Source organism: Gaeumannomyces tritici, assembly GCF_000145635.1.
Source record: "Gaeumannomyces tritici R3-111a-1 unplaced genomic scaffold supercont2.4, whole genome shotgun sequence".
Lineage (NCBI taxonomy): Eukaryota > Fungi > Ascomycota > Sordariomycetes > Magnaporthales > Magnaporthaceae > Gaeumannomyces > Gaeumannomyces tritici.
Genome location: NW_008804548.1, coordinates 4,168,096 through 4,190,194, shown reverse-complemented (window position 1 = coordinate 4,190,194; position 22,099 = coordinate 4,168,096). Strand labels below are relative to the sequence as shown.

General features: G+C 58.4%; 8 protein-coding genes across 8 annotated transcripts; 4 read left to right on the top strand and 4 right to left on the bottom strand.

Moving 5' to 3' along the window:
• Nucleotides 1–150: 150 nt before the first annotated feature.
• On the top strand, nucleotides 151–1,062 carry GGTG_08814 (hypothetical protein; the record flags this gene model as incomplete). The annotated part of the gene is made up of 3 exons (XM_009226656.1): nucleotides 151–465; nucleotides 710–782; nucleotides 992–1,062. 3 exons carry the CDS (start codon nucleotides 151–153, stop codon nucleotides 1,060–1,062), a joined length of 459 nt encoding a protein of 152 aa, XP_009224920.1.
• Nucleotides 1,063–2,179: 1,117 nt separating this feature from the next.
• Nucleotides 2,180–3,362, top strand: GGTG_08813 (hypothetical protein; the record flags this gene model as incomplete). The annotated part of the gene is made up of 2 exons (XM_009226655.1): nucleotides 2,180–2,262; nucleotides 2,351–3,362. 2 exons carry the CDS (start codon nucleotides 2,180–2,182, stop codon nucleotides 2,982–2,984), a joined length of 717 nt encoding a protein of 238 aa, XP_009224919.1. The 3' UTR covers nucleotides 2,985–3,362.
• Nucleotide 3,363: 1 nt separating this feature from the next.
• Nucleotides 3,364–3,591, bottom strand: GGTG_08812 (hypothetical protein; the record flags this gene model as incomplete). Its single annotated transcript, XM_009226654.1, has 1 exon — nucleotides 3,364–3,591. The coding sequence occupies one exon, from the start codon at nucleotides 3,589–3,591 to the stop codon at nucleotides 3,364–3,366; it is 228 nt and encodes a 75-aa protein (XP_009224918.1).
• A 1,615-nt stretch (nucleotides 3,592–5,206) lies between these two features.
• On the top strand, nucleotides 5,207–6,520 carry GGTG_08811 (hypothetical protein; the record flags this gene model as incomplete). The annotated part of the gene is made up of 3 exons (XM_009226653.1): nucleotides 5,207–5,292; nucleotides 5,793–6,109; nucleotides 6,288–6,520. The coding sequence occupies 3 exons, from the start codon at nucleotides 5,207–5,209 to the stop codon at nucleotides 6,518–6,520; spliced, it is 636 nt and encodes a 211-aa protein (XP_009224917.1).
• Nucleotides 6,521–9,383: 2,863 nt separating this feature from the next.
• GGTG_08810 (hypothetical protein) lies at nucleotides 9,384–13,414 on the bottom strand. Its single transcript, XM_009226652.1, has 2 exons — nucleotides 12,369–13,414; nucleotides 9,384–12,293 (listed from the first exon to the last, which is right to left on the bottom strand). The coding sequence occupies exons 1-2, from the start codon at nucleotides 12,539–12,541 to the stop codon at nucleotides 10,163–10,165; spliced, it is 2,304 nt and encodes a 767-aa protein (XP_009224916.1). The 5' UTR covers nucleotides 12,542–13,414; the 3' UTR covers nucleotides 9,384–10,162.
• A 183-nt stretch (nucleotides 13,415–13,597) lies between these two features.
• On the bottom strand, nucleotides 13,598–14,038 carry GGTG_08809 (hypothetical protein; the record flags this gene model as incomplete). Its single annotated transcript, XM_009226651.1, has 1 exon — nucleotides 13,598–14,038. One exon carries the CDS (start codon nucleotides 14,036–14,038, stop codon nucleotides 13,598–13,600), a length of 441 nt encoding a protein of 146 aa, XP_009224915.1.
• A 2,378-nt stretch (nucleotides 14,039–16,416) lies between these two features.
• On the bottom strand, nucleotides 16,417–16,876 carry GGTG_08808 (hypothetical protein; the record flags this gene model as incomplete). Its single annotated transcript, XM_009226650.1, has 2 exons — nucleotides 16,417–16,547; nucleotides 16,780–16,876. 2 exons carry the CDS (start codon nucleotides 16,874–16,876, stop codon nucleotides 16,417–16,419), a joined length of 228 nt encoding a protein of 75 aa, XP_009224914.1.
• A 579-nt stretch (nucleotides 16,877–17,455) lies between these two features.
• GGTG_08807 (hypothetical protein) lies at nucleotides 17,456–17,918 on the top strand (the record flags this gene model as incomplete). The annotated part of the gene is made up of 2 exons (XM_009226649.1): nucleotides 17,456–17,526; nucleotides 17,825–17,918. The coding sequence occupies 2 exons, from the start codon at nucleotides 17,456–17,458 to the stop codon at nucleotides 17,916–17,918; spliced, it is 165 nt and encodes a 54-aa protein (XP_009224913.1).
• Nucleotides 17,919–22,099: the final 4,181 nt, after the last annotated feature.

Genomic DNA, 22,099 nt, shown 5'->3' with positions numbered 1-22,099 from the left:
CTACGGTAGAGTCACCACGTGGGATAAGCCGATGGCCCCATCTTCATGTTGCTGACACATCCACCACAAGGATCGCTGGCTGTCTCGCCCACTCAAGCGCGATAGCTCTTTGTGCAACGTAGGACCACGGAGGATGGTGGTAATCGCAACATGGCCCCGGGCAGTAAGGCTGTCGCCGTGCGAGCGCTGCAGTACATCGGGCCAAGAAGAGACACGACAAAACATGATCGGACAGACTCTGGAGCATCGCATCCTTTTCCCTCGCCTCCCAAGCCTGGCCAATGGCCGCAGCATAAACCGCGATGTTTCGTGGCTTTCCTGGGGCTGATGCGCGTCAACGGCGGCCGCAGTCGATCCTTCCCGTCGTTGCCTCCGCGGCCTCGGTGCCAACCGGCTTTCCCCAGCTTCACCACGCTATACCCGGGCTGCCTGGCGTTGGCTCCCGCAGAGATCGCGACCAGACAGGTGTGACCGTTGGGGCCAAAAAAATAGCAAGGCTAGAGAGCTGCATGCGCTCTCTCGGACTCTCTCTACTCCCTTTGCTGCTTGATGCGTGGCCGCCACGGCTAAATTTGGACAAACACACGACCTGCACTTGCGCAGCCTGCCCATGTCCGTTATTTTGACATCAACACCTCGATGAATTCGTCCCCTTTTGGCCCGCCACCCCGCTGTGATGGTTGGTGTTGCATATGGGCGCATTGTACAGACTGGAAGCGCCGGCGATGCTAGCGCATTGCCTGGCAAGGCTCTGAACCCCATCTATACAACTTCCCAAAAAAGTACTTTCTGACTGCGCCCCATATCTTACCTCAGCATCTAACATCACATCAATACCCCCTTTTACCCCTGCGTATTGTCAAGCGACAGAAAAAGCTTGCACTGTTCGAACATCAGCTCTCAAGGTCAAAACCGTGCAGATTGTCCAGCCTGCCGATATCTTCTAGTCGCCTTCCATACAGCACACTAGCAGCCGCTATCCCGCAAATAGCCCAACCTTTCCTTGTAGACTACCCTGTATCCACGTGTTTCGCCGTGGAAGCGCCCGGCTCCCTTGGTTGATTGCCCATTTTCGCCATCGCGCTTGCATCTTGATGTTCAGGTCCTGAAACGAAACACAATAGTTAGGCATCGAGGGCCCGTCTCAAAGAAAGGAGCCGTTCTATTCTAGGAACTAGAAGATGGCTTGATATACTGTGAAGTCTTCCCTACCCACGCCCGTCCGCCCCTATCAAATACCATATCTGACTACTTGGGTAGCGTAGCCGTCGCCCCGAGGGCCAACATCACGTTCCCAACCACAGTGCGGCACCAGCGCTTCGCGAGCACGAGGCTGGCAGGCGGCGGAGCCCGCTCGTTGTACACTGCCGATATCTCACCGGGTGCTCCCAGACGGCTGTCATGATGGCCTGCCGCTGTGACCCACTTCGCCCCTTGCTTTTGCTCCTTCCCGTCATCCCATCTTTTTGGGGTTGCCGAACTGCAACGTGAGGCGATGTCACAGTCGAGTGCTCGTGGCACCCCGGCAAACGCCCCCAAACATCCCCGGGGCCGGGTATGACCTGGTATCGGACCGCTGGGGGAAGGAAGGTCTCGAGGATCTTGGGGGACTTTGAGTATCGAGATACACATGGCGCGGAAGTGCCTATGCCATTCCCGGACACGAGGGTTGCACATCGCCTGCGTGAAGAGGGGGTGGCTGCCCTGAGCTCACAGCCTCGGCACGTCGTCGGGTCAGCCACCACATTTGGCATGCACATCCCAAACCAACTGCGCGTCTTTGTTATTTCAGTTTCAGATGCAACTGCACGGCGGCTGTGCTCCTTCGCTTCCGCTCTCGATGCCGTAGCGTAGCCGCTGATGGTGTGAGGCCATCTCTCTACTTCGTCTTGAGGCCTAAGGCCTTGTGCACGGCGGCTCTTGTTGGCGGCTCTGGTCAGCGGCTCTGGTCGGCGGCTCTGCTCGGTGGCACGCAGGCGGAGCCTTGGGTATCCTGTTCTGGGCTCACTCGATGTGCGATATAAAGAGGCGCTCTCCAGGAGGCAGGATGTTGACGTTCATGTGAATGCTCTAATCATCCGCCCACACCCAGCCTAGCATCTTGGACAAACATAACCTTGACGACTTCCTTCCACGTACGCACCCACAGCTATCACAGCCAACCTCAGTCTCGCCAGTCATGGATTTCACACGCAAGAACTCGGCCACTTCCACCCAGTGCTCCTCATGCGGCGGGGCTACCTGGGGCTCGGCTTCCCAGGCGTAAGTCAGACCGTGCCGAAAAAGCCAGGACAGCATCGTCGCCGAGCGGTGTCATATGTCGGGACTAACAAGGCTTCCCGGACACCAGCAGCGGTGGTGCTTCGTCCCAGAACGGCCAGACGCAGACCGGAACCCACCAGCCGTCCTCGTCCTGCATTTGCGCTCTGCCCTGGAGGAGTGATGCCGGGGCCGGCTCGTCCGGCCGCGATGGCCCGCGGTCGTCCAACAGCACCCGAGCTGGCTACAGTAGCGGCGGCGGCGAGCGGGGCAGTGCTACTAGCGATGGCTATGACAGAAACACGTCACCCCCTTCCAGCGCCACCGACGGCATGGACTACCAGCTTCAGGGAAGCTCTGATGCCTACTCCCAGCGCTCGTCAACTGGCTACACGACCTACTCCCAGTACTCATCGACGGGCTACGAACCCCAGGCTCAGTACCCGTCGGCGGACTACTGGTGTCCTCGCAGCAGCGCCGGGGCTCAGGAAGCGCCCGTGTCGCCACAGCTCGAGCGGTTCCAGTCCTCGACCAGCCGCTACGACAACCCCAGCGTCTGGATGGGCGGCGGCTACAGCGGCCTGGACCCGTCCCAGCAGATGCTCGACATCGGCGGCGGCAGCCCGGGCACCTCGCATGTGGAGACTCACCTCGAGGAGATCAACCAGCGGCTGCCGCGGTCGTGCCAGCCGGGCAGCAGTGCCCTGACCCGCCGCAACAGATGAACCGAGGATTGATTCTTGCCGTGCACATCGTCAACGCCGCCTATGGGCCCTTGCTGGAGAAGCTGCTGTTTTGATTTGTATATCTCTTTTCACTCTACCCTCCTTGATCTCCGGCGGACCTCTTGTCGTCAGCCGGAGCCTACTGTTTGTGCTTATTCATGTATCGTTAGTTTTATCAAAGGCTGGCAAGGTTTGAAAAGGAGGATGGTGTCTTTACAGGCTAGATCAGGGATGGCTTCATTTTATTTCCATGTATCAACGTATTGCGTGTATTTCTTTCTGTCAGCGCTCACTTTCATACAGTGTTTCGGCTGTCCTTACCTAGATGGAAAATGGGTAGTTCGATTGCTAGGTTAACAAGCAGTTTCTTTTCGTCGATTTACAGCATGGGCGGCGAAGTCGGCGTCGTATGACTCTTTCCAGTGAAGCACTTCCGTCTCGGGCCGTCGGGCACGCCCGGAACCCCCGACACGGCTTGAAGCCCATCAACCAGCCAGCCGGCGACGCGGCCGCTGTTCGCGGCGTCCAGCGCGCCGACCAGTGGAGGCCGGGAACGGGAAAACACAGTGTGCCCTGGCCCCCTAGCCCCATGGCCCCATAGCCCCATGGCCGCAAAGGGGAATCTCGTCGACGGCGATGCTTCGGGGTTTCCACAACTGCCCGCCGATGGGCGCCAGACAATAGCGATTCAAGACATTGTCCCTTTCCTCTTACCTTACCCCCTTTCCCCCTACTCCTCCCCCTGGTTGAGGTGGCGGGAAACAAAACCGAGGAAGATCACGTCTGTCAGGCTGTCAGTCTGTCAGTCTGTAGTCCGCCTGCATGCCAGCGCGCCCGACTTGCAGCTGCAAGTATGCAAGGCCCAAAGGGCGGGCCACCTGAAACATCAAACGGCAGCTCCTGCGTCTGTTGGCCAGCGTCGAAATAGGAAAGAGGCCGGTTCCAGAACGGCAGAGGTATGGTGCCTGTTACCCACGTGCTCGCGCGCGTTGTTTGAATGTGTGATGTTTGCGTGTGTGTGTGTGTGTATGTTTGTTGTTTTTGTGTGTGTGGACTGTCTTTCTGCGTGCATATCGCTTTTACTTTGGCCTCGGCAGGCACCGCAACCCCGTGCAAGTCGCGCGTTCTTGTTGACCCTTGTTCTTGTGTCGTCCCCGAGATTCGGACCGATCAAGCGAGCAAGATCCTTCAATCTTTGTTTCTCCTCCCGTTTTGTGGTCCACAGCGAAGGATCGAGGGAAGCAATGCGCGTGCTCTCCCAGCCCTCCCCCACCTTGTGCGTGCCCCTGGTGGGCCGGAACCCCACTAAAGCTCCTGGCAAACAGACTCCCAACGTCTCTCGAACCATCAATGCCGTGGCGTGCGCATCAAATCTGGCACAGGAAAACAGGACACGGGGCAGGGCTTGCAGGCGATGGTGGCACTTGACTTTTCTTTCTTTTCTTTTTTTTTGTTTTGCTTTTTTTTGGCGGGTTCGCTGTGCCAGACCACAAGGCCGCCGGGCTCATCGCCCCCATGATTGTGAGTTGGTTCCTAGGTTCCCCTGTTAAGAGCCGAGCGAGGGGCCCTCCCCCAGATCGACAGGTTCGGTAGTGCTTGCGGGGGGGTATTAGTGATTGAAACACATATAAGCTGTGTTAAGATCGCGGGAGCACAGAAGAAGAAAAAAACAAGAATAGTCTCAAGGGATCGAGATCGCAACCAGGACCGAGCGTCAAGCCTTGTGTTTCTCCTGCTCGTTTCGTTTATTGCTGTGCGTGTATGACGGCAGTTGTATGACGACAGTGTCAGTTCACTGCCTGCCGCCAAATAAGGCTACCATCTCGTCTGTTCCTAGTGGGTGCACCGGCCAGCGACAAAACTGGGGAATGGACAGGGGAAGCTAAGCGAAGCTCCCAATTGGCCGTTGCGCGCAGGGGTGTTGGGTTGCAGCCGTTTTTTTTTCTCAGGCCTAGGCCAACGCAACGAGGGGCAAATCCTGCACTAGCAGGAATGCACAGAATGCAAAGAAGGCGCAGAATGGGCCAGAGTGGACAAGGGGAGGGGTCGAGGGGCGTGGTTACCTCACCAAAAAGAAGGATAGAAAAAGGGTACAAGAGCAAACACACGAGCTACAACCAGGTACTTTGCAGCCGGCCAGAACGACACGCCTATATCAGAACCGTAAATTCAACCATGGGGGACGGGGGTGCCCTGACGGAAAACGACCAACCCACGCAAGCATGACGCCCAAGGCGGCGGGCGCGCAGTGGAACCCAGCGGCGTGCAGCGGCTGGAACAAGACACTGCACCATGTGCACAGCTCGCAGTGTGGGGAAGGATGCAAAGAGGGGAAGAAGGGGGGGCGTGAAGAAGAGGAAAATTCAGGCACACAGGCACAGGGGTACACACAGAAAACACGGCGTGACTGGATGGTGATGGGGCAACACTGGCCGAAGGGGCACAAGAGGAGAAAAAAGAGGAGAAAAAAGAGGAGAAAAAGCAAAGAGGAATCCCACTGAGCCATTCAACCAAGCCGGCATTGCGGCGCCACGTTCCTCGGCGATGCACATCCCCAATGTCTCGGGGCGTGGGAGGGGTGTGGCTTTGAGACATGATCAAAAAAGAACAAGTTGGCATGGGAAGATGCAGAAATCAAGCCATTGTGACGACGACGGCGGGCTGACGGGCGAAAGGGGCCTTTTCTCGCCCAGTCTTTCCCGACATTGGACCAAAAGGTCTGCATACTACCAGTGTTTCCGAATGGAACCAAAGAGATCAAGACAGGCCGGTAGCCGGCGTGGGCTGGCCGTCCAATACACACCGTAGAGGGCCGGAGAGCGGCGACGCCAGCGCGCCTCGCGGCGAGGAGCGAAGGCGGCGAGGTCGAAGCAGGGAGACTGCTGCGATGCCAGGCGGGTGGTGGCAGAACCGACAAAGCCGTTGGAAAGGCAGGCTGCAGGACGCCAACCAGAAGCCTCCCACTGCCGTGGCCCCGTCGTCATTGCCTGTGACGTTTTGCCTGCCGCGTCTTTCCCCGGTCTCGCTTCCCACATTCCCACAGGGTGGCGGATGGGAGCGAGCGGGTAGCGGCAGACAGGAGGGTTTCTGGACAAGCCACCGCCATCAGCCGCCTGCCATGTCCCGTCAATGTTTACCGGGAAGCGGATCCCTCGCGCGCGCCCTTTTATGCCGTGATTGATGGCTTTTCAGGCCGGTGGCGATGTGGTGGCGGCCAGCCGGCTATAGGAGTTGTAGAATAGACGTGATACAAGGCGAACAGGCAAGAAAAAGATATATGCGTCCATCACTGTATCCCTTGAGATGGTGACGCGGCCAGCCGTCGAAGCAATCAAGAGCCAGCCAGGATGAGGCCGGAAGCGCTTCCTAGGGGATCGTCCGGACGCCCTGCTGTTCCCGAGAACGGATCCCGGAGGGCGACCGCGGACGCAACTCCCCGGGGCGGCAAGTGCGGCGGCAACAAGGAGCTGAAAAGGCCGGGCTGCGTGCCTTGGCCCTTGTGGATTGGAGGGAAGACGACCTGGGAGTTCGCGTGACCCGCAGCCCCTCCGTTCCCTGCCTGGCCATGGCATCCAAGCAATGGGCTGCTTCTGTGCGCTTGCAGCAGAACAAATCTGCCGGATGCGAGAGTGACATGTGATGCGAGCCGGCTGTGTGGAGAGGGCCAAGGCCGCGGGGGGCAGGGAGATTGGGCAGCCTATCCCTCTCTGGCGGGGGGAGGCGGGGGGAGGCGGGTAGCGCGAAGGACAAGGCCGCCTACCAGCCTTAGCCTCCCTTTTCCTCTCCTTGTCGGCTGGGCCGGGAAGCGGGACCTCCTCGCCAGGCAGTCGGGGTAGCCGCCAGAGCAACGTGGATGGAGACGACGGCCGCAAAGCCGTTCCGGCTGCCGTGGAAGAGACGCCAGTGAGTGACCCGTGGGTATACCCTTTTGTTTTTTCTTTCTCTTTTGGCCCTGATCTGCAGATGCAGACGTGACATCGCGCGAGGGATTCTATTTCTCTTGCTTCCCCCGCACCATGCAGATTCTTTTTTCTCTTCATGCCACCCTCCTTCTGTGGTTGTTTGTGCCTTATCCGTCGTCTTTTTTTTTTTTGGGAGCTTTCTTGCTGTATGTGATGGCTCCATCCACCGGAGACATGCAGGCGATGTGATGTGCACAATAGGACGAGGTGGCGGGCTTCCTCTTCGGTAGCACAGCCCGGCCTCTCTGATATTCCGTGGCCCGGCACATCGACCATAGCCTGAATGCATCTCCACAACCAGTCTGTTCGGGGGGCTCCCCCACAGTCCATGGTTTCGCATCGAGCGGTTCAGCCAAACATCTTGGTGGTGGTTACTCTCCTGTTTATCGCTGTGGCGCATCGTGGGGAGCAGGCTGGGGGCGTGCAGAAAGACACATGCTATAGCAGGCCTGTACCCTGCAGGGCGTCTCTTCAAGATTGGATGGGTGTGATGGGGAGTCGAGGAGGAGTAGGTGGTGGTGGCGGTGGATGTTGTGGATGTCGTGAGCTGGCTTGCTGGCCATGTCTTTCTGGTGGGACATGAGTGGACCCTAGTGGACGCTAGGTGGTCCAGGGGACAAGGTACCTATGGAGACTCGAGCCCTCGCTCCGGGCCGAAAACCCAGATTGCGTTAACGTCAATTTTGGCTCAATTGCTCCGATTCATCCGTCCAATCAGGCGAGGCATTGGCCTGGACCACCTGCAGTAGGGGTCCCTTTTGGGAGGGCCGGGTGGGGCGGCCTGGGGCCTGGATTTCCCCACCCGGTACCTTGTCTGGGTACCTCCCCTCGGTACCTCCGTCTGGCACGCCTCTTTCTCCAAATCGGTACTTGGTTGCGAGTACCCCTCTCGCGTGTCTGCCCCGCCGAGTGACCTCTCTTCTCTCCATCGCAACGACGACGTCGGGGCTTTTACAAAACTCGATGTTCACGTACCGGATGCGTCAAGAGACGGCACGGCACATTCTAAAATCACCTCCGCTTGATGACATACTGCGGCCGGGACTGAGATTCCACTCATTAGATTATCTCAAATTTGGGCCAGGCCGGCATGGCAACCGATATTGCTGGGTAGCTACCCATGGTGCCACCACTTACGTACCCCAACTTTGAAGAAAAAGAAAGAAAAAATGGATGAAAGCAAGGGCTAGGGCGACGCGCCCGCTACAGCCGAGAGCGACGCTGGAGGGGTAATGTGACTTTCTCGCTGGGCCGTTCAGGGCCGGCGTCCCGGTCTTGTCGCCCGGCAGACCTGCGTGGCCTACACGCTCGACTCGCGGCTTTTACTCAAACGCCCCCTCCCAGATGAGGAAAAAAAGCACGGCGAAACCCACCACCAGCCCAGAGCCGATGCTGTCTACTTCGAGCCATCTCGCCCCCCTCGCTTGCCCGGAATTAGTAGGGTTAGAAGTGGACATGGAAGCGAAAAGAGAAAGAAAAGTCTGGGGTACATCTCCACCCATGATGTGTGGTGCGTGGCGTGGTGTGTGTGTCTTTGTATGTGCCTCGCTCGAACTCGTTGCTCAATCCCGAACCGAGCTGCAAACGCACACCGCCCACTCACCCAAACTGGAAAAAAAGACAGTGCAGACCAGCAGCAACAGCAATAGCAGCAGCAAGCGCATTGCATGAAAACTGGGCGCGTCACGGAATAACCGAAAAGGAAAAATAACGGTGCGAGCTAATCTCTGCCTTCCGGCTCGGAAAAACTACCTTATCTCCATGAATCGACAAATAGTCGAGCTTACAGACGCCCCTGACGCTGCATCCTAGTATATCGGTCGACGGCTAGGATCGTGCCTATACTTACCTATCAAGGACGTTGGACGGTTGGATTGTCAATACAAAGCAGAATTTTGTCTTTTGCTGCCTTTTTTCCTCTTTCTCTTTCTTCCGTGTGGAGTCCTTGGCCACCTTGGCCATATTGAACAGCAGCAAACGGACAAACTCGATACGCGCATGCGGGATCCCATACCGCCCATCCCTGTCTCGAGGGCAGCTCAGCTCAGATGACGAGGCGCTCGCTTCTGAGATGTACGCAAGCGAGACCGTCTGAAAGGGGGGGCCCGGCGGCAATACTTCGGGTCTGGGGAGGTGAAAACATTCCGGAGAAGGATTTTGTCTGCCGACCCTCCACAAGTCACCGGTCAGAGACACGGAGCAGATAGAAGATCATGACGATAGGCAGAAGGCGGGCCATGTATGGGCGACGATGTGCATCTTTTCTGCCCCCTTTGGATGCTGGTTTTCACACCCAATCTCACTCAGTATGGCCTCCATGGCGTATCAGCCGCTCAGGTGGGTGACGTATCCGGGGAAAGTAGATTCATGGGGTGCTGCAGTCGCTTCAGCGTACCGCGGGAATGGTCGGCCCGGGAAAACGGTCATGATGCAAGTCTGCAAAGTCCAAGTGCCCACGTGGTATTTCGTTTTTTTCCATGAGGGAAAAACAAGCTGAACAAAACGCTGGTATCATTGAATGGGGTGTGTGGCATGACGCGTCTCTGTCGTAAAAATCCTCAATCTGCTAAACATGGCTCATTTCGGGTATACTCGCAAACCAATGTGTCCCCAGAAAAGGAAAAAGAAGAACAAGCGCATGGCCGAAGGCAAAAGCCGAAACCAAGAAACGAAGCGGTGGTCCCAGGCCCCTGGCGGCAGGCCCCCAGAATCAGGCCAGAAAGAAAAGAAATGGGAAAGGCACCAAGCGAACTGTTTGAAGATATCTCCGATGTAGCGCCATCGCAGTAGCGCTGATATTTTTCCCGTCGCTCAGAAGACCCTGTCTCCAACGACTGGGTGGGGTTTTCCCCCCACACCCCCAAGTACCGGCGGCTGTTGTCTTCTACCGCCGATCCCCACCCACCCTTGTCGTTCTTGTGTACCGCCCCAGAATCGGCAGACCCCCTGACAAGGAAGGTGGTCTCCAGGGTGGGAAAAAAGAAAAGAAAAGAAAAGAAAAGAGAAGGTGGAAATGAACAAGGGGAAAAGGAAGAATGAAGAGGAAGGTGAAAATGCGATTGGAGGAGCCGAGCTAATGAAATCGTGTAGTCCGTCATCATGAGAGAACACCCTTTTTCTGCTGTCTTTTGTTGTTAACCGTCCTTGGTTTTCTCTTTACCAGTTTTCCCAGACTCCTTCAAGTGAAAATGAGAGTGGACCAACAGGTCCACCTCTTTAGTGAACGTAGGGAAAGCTGCTCTCCAAGCCGGCCGAGGTTGGGTGGTTTCCCATCATGCCGTACTCCATGTGGATCATGCTCTCATGGACAGAGCCATAGGGTGAGAACTCGTACTCCTCCTGGCGGCCGCCCCAGTGCATGCCATCCAGGTCCCACATGCCCTGCTCTAGCATGCCCATCATGCTCATGCCCTCGGGCTCCAGCCCGATGGGGGACATGTGGAGTTCGGCCGCGTCGCCCCCAATGAGGAGCGTGTGCGTCTGCTCCGGGCTCATGCCCGTCGCGACGTGGATGGATCCGGCGGGGCTCTCTGGGCGGCGGTGGCCGGCAAGGGCCGGGGACCTTGAGGTTTCGTACATGCGCCAGACGACCTCGCGGCTCCGGCGGGCCGCCAGGGACCAGTCCTCCATGGCCTCTAGCAGATCAAGGATGGTTTCGATCTGCTTGTGCCACTCGGGCAGGCGCGGGCTGTTCCACTGCCAGAAAATAGAGACGAGAGGGATCATGGCTGCCTGGTAGAGGAACCACACGGCGTTCCAGCCCGACATCTGGTTGCGGGTCCACTCGCGTGCAATGTCCCCGATAGTCTGCTTGGCGAGCTCTCGGCACGTCTCAATCGCAGCAATGTCGTGCTCTGTAGCATGTGTGGAGCCGCTCGAGGCCAGGCTCAGCAGGACTGGCCTGTGCAAAAGCATGCGCAGGTTCTGGTAGCGCCACTTCATGATGCAGCGGGCAATGTACAGTGGCTCGGCGCAGGGGTCTGTCGTCCGCAGCAGCCAGGGCATGCTGGTGTACCAGTTGACGAGAGTGACGTCCAGGTGGCAGCGGTCGTCGACGCGAAGCAGAGGAGAGATGGCCAGCATGTCCTGGATCTGCGTCGCGATCTTGCAGAACTTGATGTTCTCAATCATTGGGAGGATTCCTGCGTGGTTGGATGAGTCGCGTCCGGCGTTGATGCCGAACTCGGGCATCCTGATGTTGATGGCGGGACCCCAGCGGCCGAAAGACGGACGGCCCATTGTGGTGGTGGCCCACGTATCAAGACAGAAGAGGGCCCACCAGGTGCGCCTACGCGTCTCGACCGTCACGGCATCACCGGAGCCCTGAGTCAGGCTTTCGCGGTGGAGGCCAAGGGCGCTAGCCATCCTGATGGCGGCTCCAAGCATGGCGTTGGCCATGTTGGGACGGTTGATGTAGTGGAGGTAGTAACCGCCAAGAAGCGCGAGAGCCTGCACGGTCTCGATGTGGCTGCTGCCAAAAGCATCCATGGGGAGGTGCTCCATGGCGCGGTTGTAGTAGTTGACGTGGTTGTAGTCGTCCGACTTCATGGCAGCGATGCTCCCCATGGCAAACACCATGTTGAGCAATGCCAGCCAGGGCGCGTCGAACCTCTGCCCCTCAAGGTAGTCGGCGCGGAAGGTTGTCTCGTCTAGCATGGGAATAAAGACGTGGATGCGCTTGAAGTAGGCATCAATCAAGGTCTGGCCCTTCCACGACCACGGGATCCTCTGGGGGTCCTTTTGGGTGCCCGTCTTTTGCTTTACCGACGGGTAGTTGTGCGGCATCTCGGAGCTGTTGAGCGGTGCCGAGAGCGTGTTTCGGAGCGCAGGTTGAACCTTGAGCATCACCATCAATGCGGCCTTGATGGAGGAGGCGCCGAGATACGACGCCTGGCGATCCACCGAGAGTGACAGGGCGTTTACGTCGTCGGCCTCGACTGGGATGGGGTCTCTTCCCCTGCGCTCTTCGTCCCACTCTATGTCGCTGGCGGGAATCTGCTCCAGGCCAGAAAGGCTCTGGTCCGACTTGAGGCAGAGAGGTGACTGGAGGTCATCGTTGAGTGGCGAGGTGTGGAGCGGCGGTGACGGCAGCGCGCCGACAGAAGTGTCAAGAATAGGGCGGTCGAGAAGGCTGAGAAGCTCCATGCGGGAGAGAGGGAGGAGCGCCTGCACCTCCTGGCCTGGGTATAACCTCTTGAGGATGGAGCGGCACTCTTCCAGTGACTGAGATAGGGCTTCTAGGGTCTTGCGGGAGGGGATGACGCGCTGGCGATGCTTGTCGTAAAAGCACCTCTTTGGTGCCCTGCTTGACAGGCACTGGCCACATGGCTGCTGGCCGTCACATCGGCTGCAGACGAGCGAGGGGCTAGGTCAGCAAGATATCCAGCCAGAGAATAGACCGCTGGCTGCGGGCAATACTCACATCTTGCGTCTCTTGCATTCGGCGCAAGCGTGAGGAGTCGTGATCCGCTTGGCGGTGTTGGTTCCGCCTGTCTTGGGGCTCCCCTGAGAGTCCGTCGACGGCTTCCGTGGGGTGACCCCTTGAAATGTGTGGAACATGCCCCCTTGAGTGGGGACGGGAATTGCTGGAGCCATAACAGCTAGAGATGGGAGTATCAACAGAGGTTGGAGAGAACAGGCGGCTGCAAGGAGCAGTCTGCCACCGTGGGGTCAAGATAGAGGATGGGCCAAGGGCTTGTAAGGCTTGAAAGATGCAGGGAGGAGGGAGGCTGCAATCCTCTTATACGCTTCCCAGACTGGAAAATGACTCTCAAGAGGATATCCTGAAAACGAAGTCTGGGGATCGCATATGGGGAGAAGGGTTTGGCCGAGACCGAGACCACGGGGAGCAGATGAAGATTTATATATCTACATTGCGTGCATCCGAACATTTGGAGTTGAGAAAAGGCGAGTGTGGGGAGCATAAAACGCACCGGACTGGCGTGCCAGGGGGGTGTGGTGATGGGGTTGCTTCCTGGGTGGGGACGGACGGATTTGAGGAGGTATAGGACCCAAGGTATGGGGCGAATTCGGAGCAGTGATAGAAGCCCCGATATAGTAAGGACTGGCAAGCAAGGCGTAGATGGAGGAGCCAGGGTAGCCAAGGCCGTGGGAGTGAGGGATATGGAATTGGGGTGTGACGATGTGCTGAGAGGCGCGTGGCTGTTCATGCCGCGTCCGCCCGATACTCGCCGTCCTCCTTGAACATCGAGACTGCGAGACACTCGACGGGCGAGCGGGCTGGGAGCCTTGGGCGGCGGTGGGAGTCTGGCAGTCAGCCTGCCAGCCCAGAACACGGGAGGGAAGAACGACGACTACCACAAACGGCTTAGTCCGAAAGAGCAGAAGACGATTTGGGAAGTTTCACGCCAGGTGGAGGCACCTGCCTATGAGCAGGGAGTCCCTCGCTCGTGGCCTAGCGAGGTGCCCAGTCCGCACGGCCGCGGGAGTCTTTGCGGCGGGCGGGCGAGCCGGCAAGGGACGACAGAGAAAGACCGCACGCCCCTAGGGCAAGGCAGCTGGGGCTTGGAGCATGTACCTTGGCAGGTTCCCTGCTAGGAACGGTTTGGGGTATATTCGAGAATGTCAAATCTCGCCCAGTGACCCTGGCAGGAGAGCTATCTCGTACGAACCATACCTGAAGCCTAAGCCTTAGATTAATAAGACGAGGACGAAGCAAAGGCCGCGGGCCAAAGGCCCAGAGACTCGCCGTCGATGGCCTGTCAGCGGAAATGAGATCGTAGAACGGAGCCAAAACGGCCAGCACCAGCCCCGGCGCACAGGGAGTTCCCAGTATAGAGGTCGAACATGCCATACGCCTAGGGCCTCTGACAGCCGAGGTACGTTGCAGGCAGATAGCGGCAAGTGTGTGCCTGAGCTGCCCGTATGCGCCTGCCCTCCCTGGTCTCTGCCAGCGTGGCTGCCATGGCCTCCCCAGACGGTGCCACATCGCACCGAAGATCTTGGGATTCTGGGAAATTTTGTTTCTCTAGTCGTCATGGAGCGGTAGTGGTGGGAGTGATTGGAGAGCTGCACAGCTGTGTAGCACAACCCACTTTCCCCAGGCGGAAAGAATAAGGCCGGTGAGGACATGCACTCCAGTGGCCTGGCCCTAGTTTTTCCCTTCCCGAGCGCTTCTGTGGCTTCGTTTCAGCGCGGGGAGGGTGAGTGATGTGTGCGGCAAGGTACCAACAGCTGCGGCCACAGGGGTTGGGAAGCGCCACCGAGCCGGCCAAGGTACCTTGACCAGAGCCGGCACGTACTCGAGCGTCACCCCCTGGGGGGCACAAAGTACCGCAGCCACAAAGGCAGGCGCCGACCAGAAGAGAGGCATGCATGTTCTAGCCGAGGGAGGGAGGGGCGTGTCTGGTGATCTACCCCAGGTCGAGGCAAACGGGCCCGTAATCATCGTCCGCCAGCATCGTTGGGGCAGTAGGCGGGTATGCTGGGTACTTTGGCAGATCCATCGCAGAGGGGCCAAATCGGCCCGGGGGTGGCTGTAGCAGCCCGAGGGGCAGAGAGAATGGGCGCCAGGGACAGGGGTAGGGAGATGGAGGGGGCGTGAGACGGATGCAGAGCCGACCACCAGCACATGTTTTGCTCTAGTGATCCATCTTCGGCAGAGGACTGCCAGCAGAGATCGAGCCGGGCCAGGTGGGGTGAGAGATGGAGATGGAAAGGCGGGGGAGCAGAGCCAGGGCCAGGGACCAAAAAATCAGGCACGTTCGCGTTCGCGAGGGTGGAGGAGAGAAGAAGAAAAAAACCATGGTGGCCCATAAAAATGGCGGCCGAGCGGGTCTCCCAAAGAGCCGTGGCCAATCACCGCGGCGCCTTCATTTGATGGGCCCCCTAAGTTTGGTCGCGAGCAGCGGCTGGCAGGTTCCCCGCTCAGCTCCATGTGGACAATCCAGACTCGACTCGACCCAACACGGCAGCCTCGCAACTTTTTCAGTCTCTTCTGCATCGACGGCGTTCGACATGCCACTTTCGCCTGCTACCGCAACCCTGTCTCGGACACTCTTCCACGCAGGCAAGCCAGGCCATAGCTGCCGGGCTGCAGATGCCAAAACGGCCCAAGGAGCCATCCCCACAATCTCAGGCCTCGCGCGTCTGACCGCTCTGGGCCACGAGGTTCCCTTCGCTTGACCCCCGACAGTAGTCGCTGTCGATCATCCCCCACAAACCCCAGGCTCTTCTTTTTCATGCCTGCATGGCGCTGGGCGGATATGCCTGACAGCTTCTGGTGACGGCCATGGCCACGCAGCAGCACCATGCCCGACCGAACGACCGGACATGGGGTGCCCCTTCTCGCCATGGCATCAGGGTCCCCGCCTTCGTCTTGGGCGCGTCTGCGGCTCTACGCACACCTCGTGCTCTAGCCGGTGGAGGGAAACGCCACCAACCTTGCCGCATTGGTTGCTGTCACTGGGCTTCTTCTCGTTTGGCAGCACCATGTAACCCTCTCGACCAAGGGACGTCAGAGTGAGGTTCCGCGACCTAGGCTTAACCAACGTTACTTCGGCTGAGTCTGGGTCTGCGGTTTTCGGCCGGTCCAGATACTCTCGCGCACACACGAGAAAACTCTTCAACCTTGCCCCAGTTCATGACCTTTGGGCGCTCAACTCTGGTGGCGAGCGACGAGCAGCGGAAACATTGATTAAACGCCTTCTAAAATTGACCTGTGCTGACATGAGGCCTGCAGAGTGCCGGCCCACCACAACGCCAAAAGCGGACTGACGGCCGTCACTTCTCATTGGGCTGCCCCAGCTTGTCCTCGGGTTGAGTCGAGCAGCCCTCCCTCCTTCTCTTGCCCGTCCATGAAACTCTCCCCACAAAGGCCAAGCTGCGGGCTCTTCTGGCCGTCCACGCCTGCCAAACGCCAGCCAAGGCACTTGGGGTGTGGCCGGCATCTCGCCCAGTCTAAAGTGAACTCTGCCTTTTTCTTCTGCCCGCCAGCTGCCCGCCACCTTTGCTGGTTTTCTGGTTCCAGGGCGGAAGCGGACCACATTTTGAGAGGTTTGGGAAACCAACTATCGAAACGGACCAATATTCCGATGGATCCAGACTTTGCTCTTTGTTTCCCGCTCTTGATGTCTCCACGTTGCTTTGAGCATACGAGGTCTACCAAGGTCTTGCCACCTCCAAGGCGAGGGCGAAGCGTGTGGATGTGGACAGGCAGACTGACTGACAGAGACTCGGGACATATCCACCAAGTAGGCCGCTCGCAAAGACCAGTCCCTAGCCTGCTAAACCCCTTCCTGCCTGCTCTGATAGGCCAGTTTTCTAGAGCCCCAAGCAGCCGTCGGAGGTGGTTCTTAATCTAAACTGGAGCCGTTCCGGCCTTGTCAGGCCAGGCACTGCCCGCCGGCGGTTGGTCCACTGGCTGCCCCTCCAGCCCTCAGTCCTTCCCGTCTTTCCATGCCCCTCATTTCTCCGCTCCGTTCCTGTCTCGTCCAGGGAACAGGCTAGCACTAACGCATGCCGACTTGACTTGGAACCCATGATTCCTCGACACCCGGCTCTTTTTTCCCCAACTCGGAATCTCCAATTTTCGCGTGGCTAGTGTCTCGAGCCTCACGAGGGTGGTTTTGCAGTGGTGCCTCTGACGGGGTGGTGGGCATCTTGGTGTCAGTACAGCCTCTTGCCCCGGGCCAAGTGAAGTATATTCTTAGCCTCGCAAACACGCGAGACCGGTTGAGGGTCCATTTTTTCAATTACGTCGCTGGCCAGCTGCAGTGTGACGGCCGGCGCGTCGTGGCAGCCATTATCCCTTGCTATCAGGCTGCCTGGCACTCTAGGGTTTATTACACGGCGTCGGCTGCCGAATCGCTTACCCCACATGCCCGTCGAAATGCAAATGGGGGTGGTGGCGATTGCTATAAACGGCAAGGGGCCAAGTAGCCGGCTCACTACGGCGCTTTTGCTGGGCATCAGAGGACGATGCAAGCCTCGATCCTGGGGTAAAAGCGCTCCGCTCTAGCGGTTGTGCATGAACGCCTGGGGAACGTCTGCTCTGGAATCGGCGAGACGATATCAGATGCCATCCTGCCATCTCCGGCCCATGGCCCATAGAAGCGTGCTCGATGGCCTCCCGCTGAACCCACCCAGCCCCTCGAAACGAATGCCGTACACGTGTCGTCGTCGTCGGCCCTCACATCCTGTCCTCATTACCGGTCAAATAGGGTCCCCACTTCCCCGCATGGCAACCGTTTGGGCATGTTGTGCTGCTCATTCACGAAAGGCGATCACAACCTGCAGGCGATCCGGCTATACGGCCAAGCGAGCCTGGATCGCGGGCGCTTCGGCCACGGGGGCACCCTCTTGCCCCTGCCCCTAGCCGGCCTGGGCACCCCAGGCAAGCTGGGATGGATTTCCCGAAACCCTGAGCTGAGCTGGAACACCCGGTGCCGCCCGCACTGCTAGTCTTGCTTCTTCGTTTGTCTTTGTTCTTTCTGGTGGCATTCTTCTCTGCCCGTCTTACTCGGCCTAGCTACCACCACACCATCTCAGATGGAGCACGCCGCGCTGGGAGCCACCAAGCACTCGTCCAGAATGTCCCAGACCACCACAACCCAGACAAGGTGCTTATTTTGGGGTCTTTCTCGATGATCTCTACCATGGATGCAGCGGACCCTTGACGACTCTAAATGAGCGATTTCCCTGCCGCGATATCTGCACAGATCGCTTCCATGGTTTTTCTTTTTCGTCCAACAAAATATGTGCAGACGTGGTCCCTTGGCACCATTGTGCAGGAATACAAGCTTAGGTATCTAGACTAGACTTACAAAGCTGGTGAGCCCCACCTACGCGAGTCGTCGGCTGCAAGTCATGGTGCAAAGGAGCCGAGCCCTGACCAGAGGCAGCTGTTTCTTGAAATAGCTCTTCTGGTGTGAGACATCAGAAAAAAGCCGCTCTGGTGTGCTTTGACACCTGTTTATCCGCCCTCTATCCCCTGACTTGGAACGAGGGCTGACCCCACGGGCCGGCTCAGGGCGCCGAAGAAATGTGGGTATGAATCCCCTCGGCCAGTTGTCGGGCTTCTGCCCGACAAGGCGTGGGAATAGTGGGCTCTGCTTGCGTGCCTGGAAGAGGGTGCCGGGAGAAGTCTAGGACTTGAGTTACCCCGTCCTGCTGCCGAAATAAAAGGAGACACCTGACGGGGCAGTTGCAAGGAGGGGAAAAAAAGCCGGCCAAGGGCTGATCTTCGATGCGGGACGTCAGCAGGGCCCATGGATGGGAGAGCACCTACCATAGGCGGGCAAGCAAGCGATGGGTGTCTGGAGCTTGTTGATATATTTTTGATTCATTTTTATCTGCCCACCTTGCTTTCGCTTCTTGCAACCACAAATCACTCACCCAAGACTGCAGGCTGGGTGTCGTCTTGCCATCACGATGCAGAACACGTGTGTCGACGTCGCTCCCCAGCCCACCACATTGAGTTGTGCCACCTCGCCTGCATTGCCCATCGGGTCACATGGGGACGGGGGCGTCCCTCAGTGCCATGGCGGGCGAGAGGAGAGAGGTCTAGAAAAAAAGAAAATAGAAACTGGAGGAAAATAATGCCATTCTCTCATAAATGCTCTTTTTTTTCTTCGAACCGCTTCGGCACTTTCCTCCCCAAGCGTCTCTCCTTTAAGTAGCTCGCATTATTTTGCCCTACGTCGCTCCCCATTGGCCAACGTCCCCATCCTGAGCGTGTGCTTCGGACCGGCTGCCCTCCCGTTTACACGCGCACGCACTTGTGTGCAGTGGGCAAAATATTAACAGCAGCAGTAGTGGGCGGGCAGGCGGCAAGGCGGGAGACGGCCGGGGGGTGTGTGTATGCATGTGTGGGTGGCTTGCTTGCTTGTCTCTTGCGGGTTTCCCGCATCTCGCACGTAAATTTGCTTTCGAAACACGTTGAGTGCCAGAGAGCAGCCCGGCGGCCTGCCTAGCCCGGACCTGTTTTTCTCCGCTCCGGACAGACGTCCCCTATGATGCGTGTATTAAAGGGGTAAGAAGGTAGGTTGGCCGCCCGCAAGACATCAACAATGGGCCATCTGATGCCTCTTTGGCTAGCCACCACGGGCCGGCATTGAAGCCCGTCAGCGAGACTGTTGCACAGCGGGGAGCGGGCATGTAGGTTCGAAACCTCGCCATCATGTCACTAATATGGCCATGCCTGCAGGAAAGGCTATACCTCGGCAGGACGGAAAAGGAAATATTGACAAGACATGCTCTGGGCGGTTGGGCGAGGCACAAAGAGGCCACCGGTAATACATGACGATGGCGGAATCAATACTGGCACCAATAGCAATAACAATACCAATACCAATACCAATACCATTACCATTAAAACGAATCCTTCACCTTTCACCTCCCTCGGCATACCACCCCTCGAGCCATTTCCCTTCGGCAGCTTGCGCAAAAGCGCCACCGCCAACGGCAGTGGCCACCAGCTACGGCGCACGAATTACAGCCCAGGGCGTATATCACAACCACGAGCGGGCCTCAAGCCAGAGAGGCAAGTGAGAGAAGACGCGCACGCACGCGCACCCCAGCTCCACCCCCCATATCCGCCGGCCCCTCTCGTCATATGGGCCCCCGCTGGGCCGTGTGGTTGTCCCTCAATCTCGGATCCTTCCAATGACGGACCGCCTGGACCTGGCTGGCTTCCCGTCATACCTGATTGCCCTCCCCCTCCGGCCGCAACCCCCAGGTAGCTTGCCGCCTGCCGTCGTGGCGATGTAGTCTGCCTGCCTGCCTGTCTGCCTGCCTGTCTGCCTCGCTAGTGCCCTGCCTCCATTCGCAGGGGCTACACACCCTCGGTGGGGAACCAGAAAAAAAGGGAGGAAAAAACGGCTTTGTGCTGCTTCGTCACATTTTACCGGCCGCGGACCCGGGCCCATTGTGGCTTGCGCGTGCGTGCGTGCGTGTGTAACCGTTCGTGTAAAGAGTGCCAGCAACCTGGCAGGGCCAAGAAAAGACGGCTGCGTACATACGCGGTGAAACACAGTCGACAGAGCAAAAAAGCCCCAACGTCGGCCGCGCTGCCACTGCCCGGCATGGCAGGAGGTCCGCTTGGGGGACGGGTGCGGCCGGCCAACCGGATCAGCTCTCCAAGGGGACGACGGGGGAGGAAAACGCCCACTCACTCCCCTCCTGTCTCGGCGTGTCGTCGGGGAGGACGCTCCAGCCACACACACAGCTGGGCGGTGGCCAGGCAGAAGGAAACCTGCCCACACTCCTGCCCGCCTCCACACACACACACACACACACACACGGAGCACACACACACACACACACACACACACACACACACACACACACACACACGGAGCAAGTCCGACGGCACATACGCCCCCGTCTCGTCGGGCAGCTCGCCCCTCGAATATGGGGCCCCGCGACCACTTTTGTGCCTGGGCAACTAGGCCGGGCTCCGGCAAGGCCGAGTGGTTATTTCTTTTTCCCTATTCGCGTCTCCAACGAAAAGCGTCCTCATCTTCCAAGATTGACCAAAGGGCAGCCGCAGGACGACCCATATTGCAACCTGTTTCACGGTGGGGAGGGGAGGAGACCAGGGGACGGCGCGGGAATAGAGACGGGCGACTCCTCTCCATCGTGGTCGTTCATCACACATAATTTTGCTGCCCTCACCCGCCCATCCCTTCCCGTTCCCCGAGACAAAGTCCAAGGAAGTCATCATACCTCGGAGGGGACCGGCCGAGCAAAAGGAAAACGAGGGCGTAAGGACAAGAGAAGTAGTAGCAGACAGAGTGGCCGCATCGTCATCGACGCTGCAGCTCAGATGACGCAGTGTGAAAAGCAACTTCACCTCGCCCGCGCCAGCTGAGGCCAAGGTTTCGGATCGACCTTCCCTTTTTTTCTTTCCTTTTTTTTTCACTTTGCCAACCAACCATGCAAGCCACAGCGGATCCGCGCGTGCCTGACGGCTGCCGTGCCGTGTTTGCATCGCGCAGCTGGCATGGGGGAGCAACAAAAAAAAAGGGAGGAAAAGAAGAAAGAGCTGAAGATTACACGCCTTGCCTGCCGTGTTTGCCCATGTGCCCATGCAGTAGCTGCCTTGCTTTGCGGGCGGCAGGCAAAGACGTGTGCTGCTCTTCGGATAGCGGCGTTATCACCATGCTCGTTCCCGTGAACCAACAAGGGCGAGCGAGGGAGAGGACGATGGGAAGGAAGGTGCATGACCCCCCGACTGCTGAAAGAAATGTTTTCCAACTGCTGCCTCCCATGCCTCACGATCAGCTTCCTTCTTTCGTAGACCGGATGGACATGCGGGCGCCTTGGACAGACAGACAGACAGCCAGCAGGGAGGGCGCTATAGCGGAACCAGCATCCGCACTCGAGTCGCTGCGCTCCGTCCGGCCCGGGTTTAATGCGGGCTTCCTCCCTCGGCCACCAGTCCACAGCGAGGAAGCAAGTAGCCTCCGCTCCATGCTGGCCTATTTTGACCAAACAAAAAAAGAAAAGAATAGGGCGGTGCGCAGCTTGGGCTGCCACCTAGGCCAAGGCCGGCACAGGAGTGAGGGATAAATGCGGAGACGGCACAGACTGGCAGACTTTTCGATACTGGTGGTGGTGATTCGGAGAATAAAGAACCAGACTGGAAACGAGAAGCCCGGTCCTCCCTCCCCAACCTCGCACCACACTCCCAAGGTGGCAGCAGACTGCAAGCCTGCCGAGCCTGATTTGCAAGGTGTCATCGCCTGCCAGCTTCCCGGGACTTGCGGTCCGATCTATCCTCCGTGCACGGACTCGGTCGCCCGTCAGGGGCAGCCGTGGCATTCGTCTTCCCCATGGCCATGCCCCAGCTCTGCCCAGCCCCATGGGGTAATCATCACCGCACACCCACCGTCCATGCCACCACCAAATCCCCATCTGCACACACCCCTCTTCCCCATTATACCCTCCTCCCACTGTCCATCGCGCTCCGCTGGATGAGCGCACCGCTCATCGCCGCAAGGGGGGGTGGCTCGTCGGGGCAGTATACCCCAAGTCCACCCCCTTTTTTCTCTATTCTTCCTGCTAGCTCCCCATGCCTTTCGATGCAGCACCTCTGCTCCAAAAAGGGCTACCCACAACACACACACACACACACACACACACACACACACACACCACCGCGTCGGCCGGCTACTACCAAACTTCGCCCTC

Coding starts and splice junctions, on each gene's coding strand:
- GGTG_08810 (XM_009226652.1), bottom strand. CDS start 12,541: ATGGCTCCAGCAATTCCCGTCCCCACTCAAGGGGGCATGTTCCACACA. Junction 12,294..12,368: donor GAATGCAAGAGACGCAAGAT/GTGAGTATTGCC, acceptor GCTCGTCTGCAG/CCGATGTGACGGCCAGCAGC.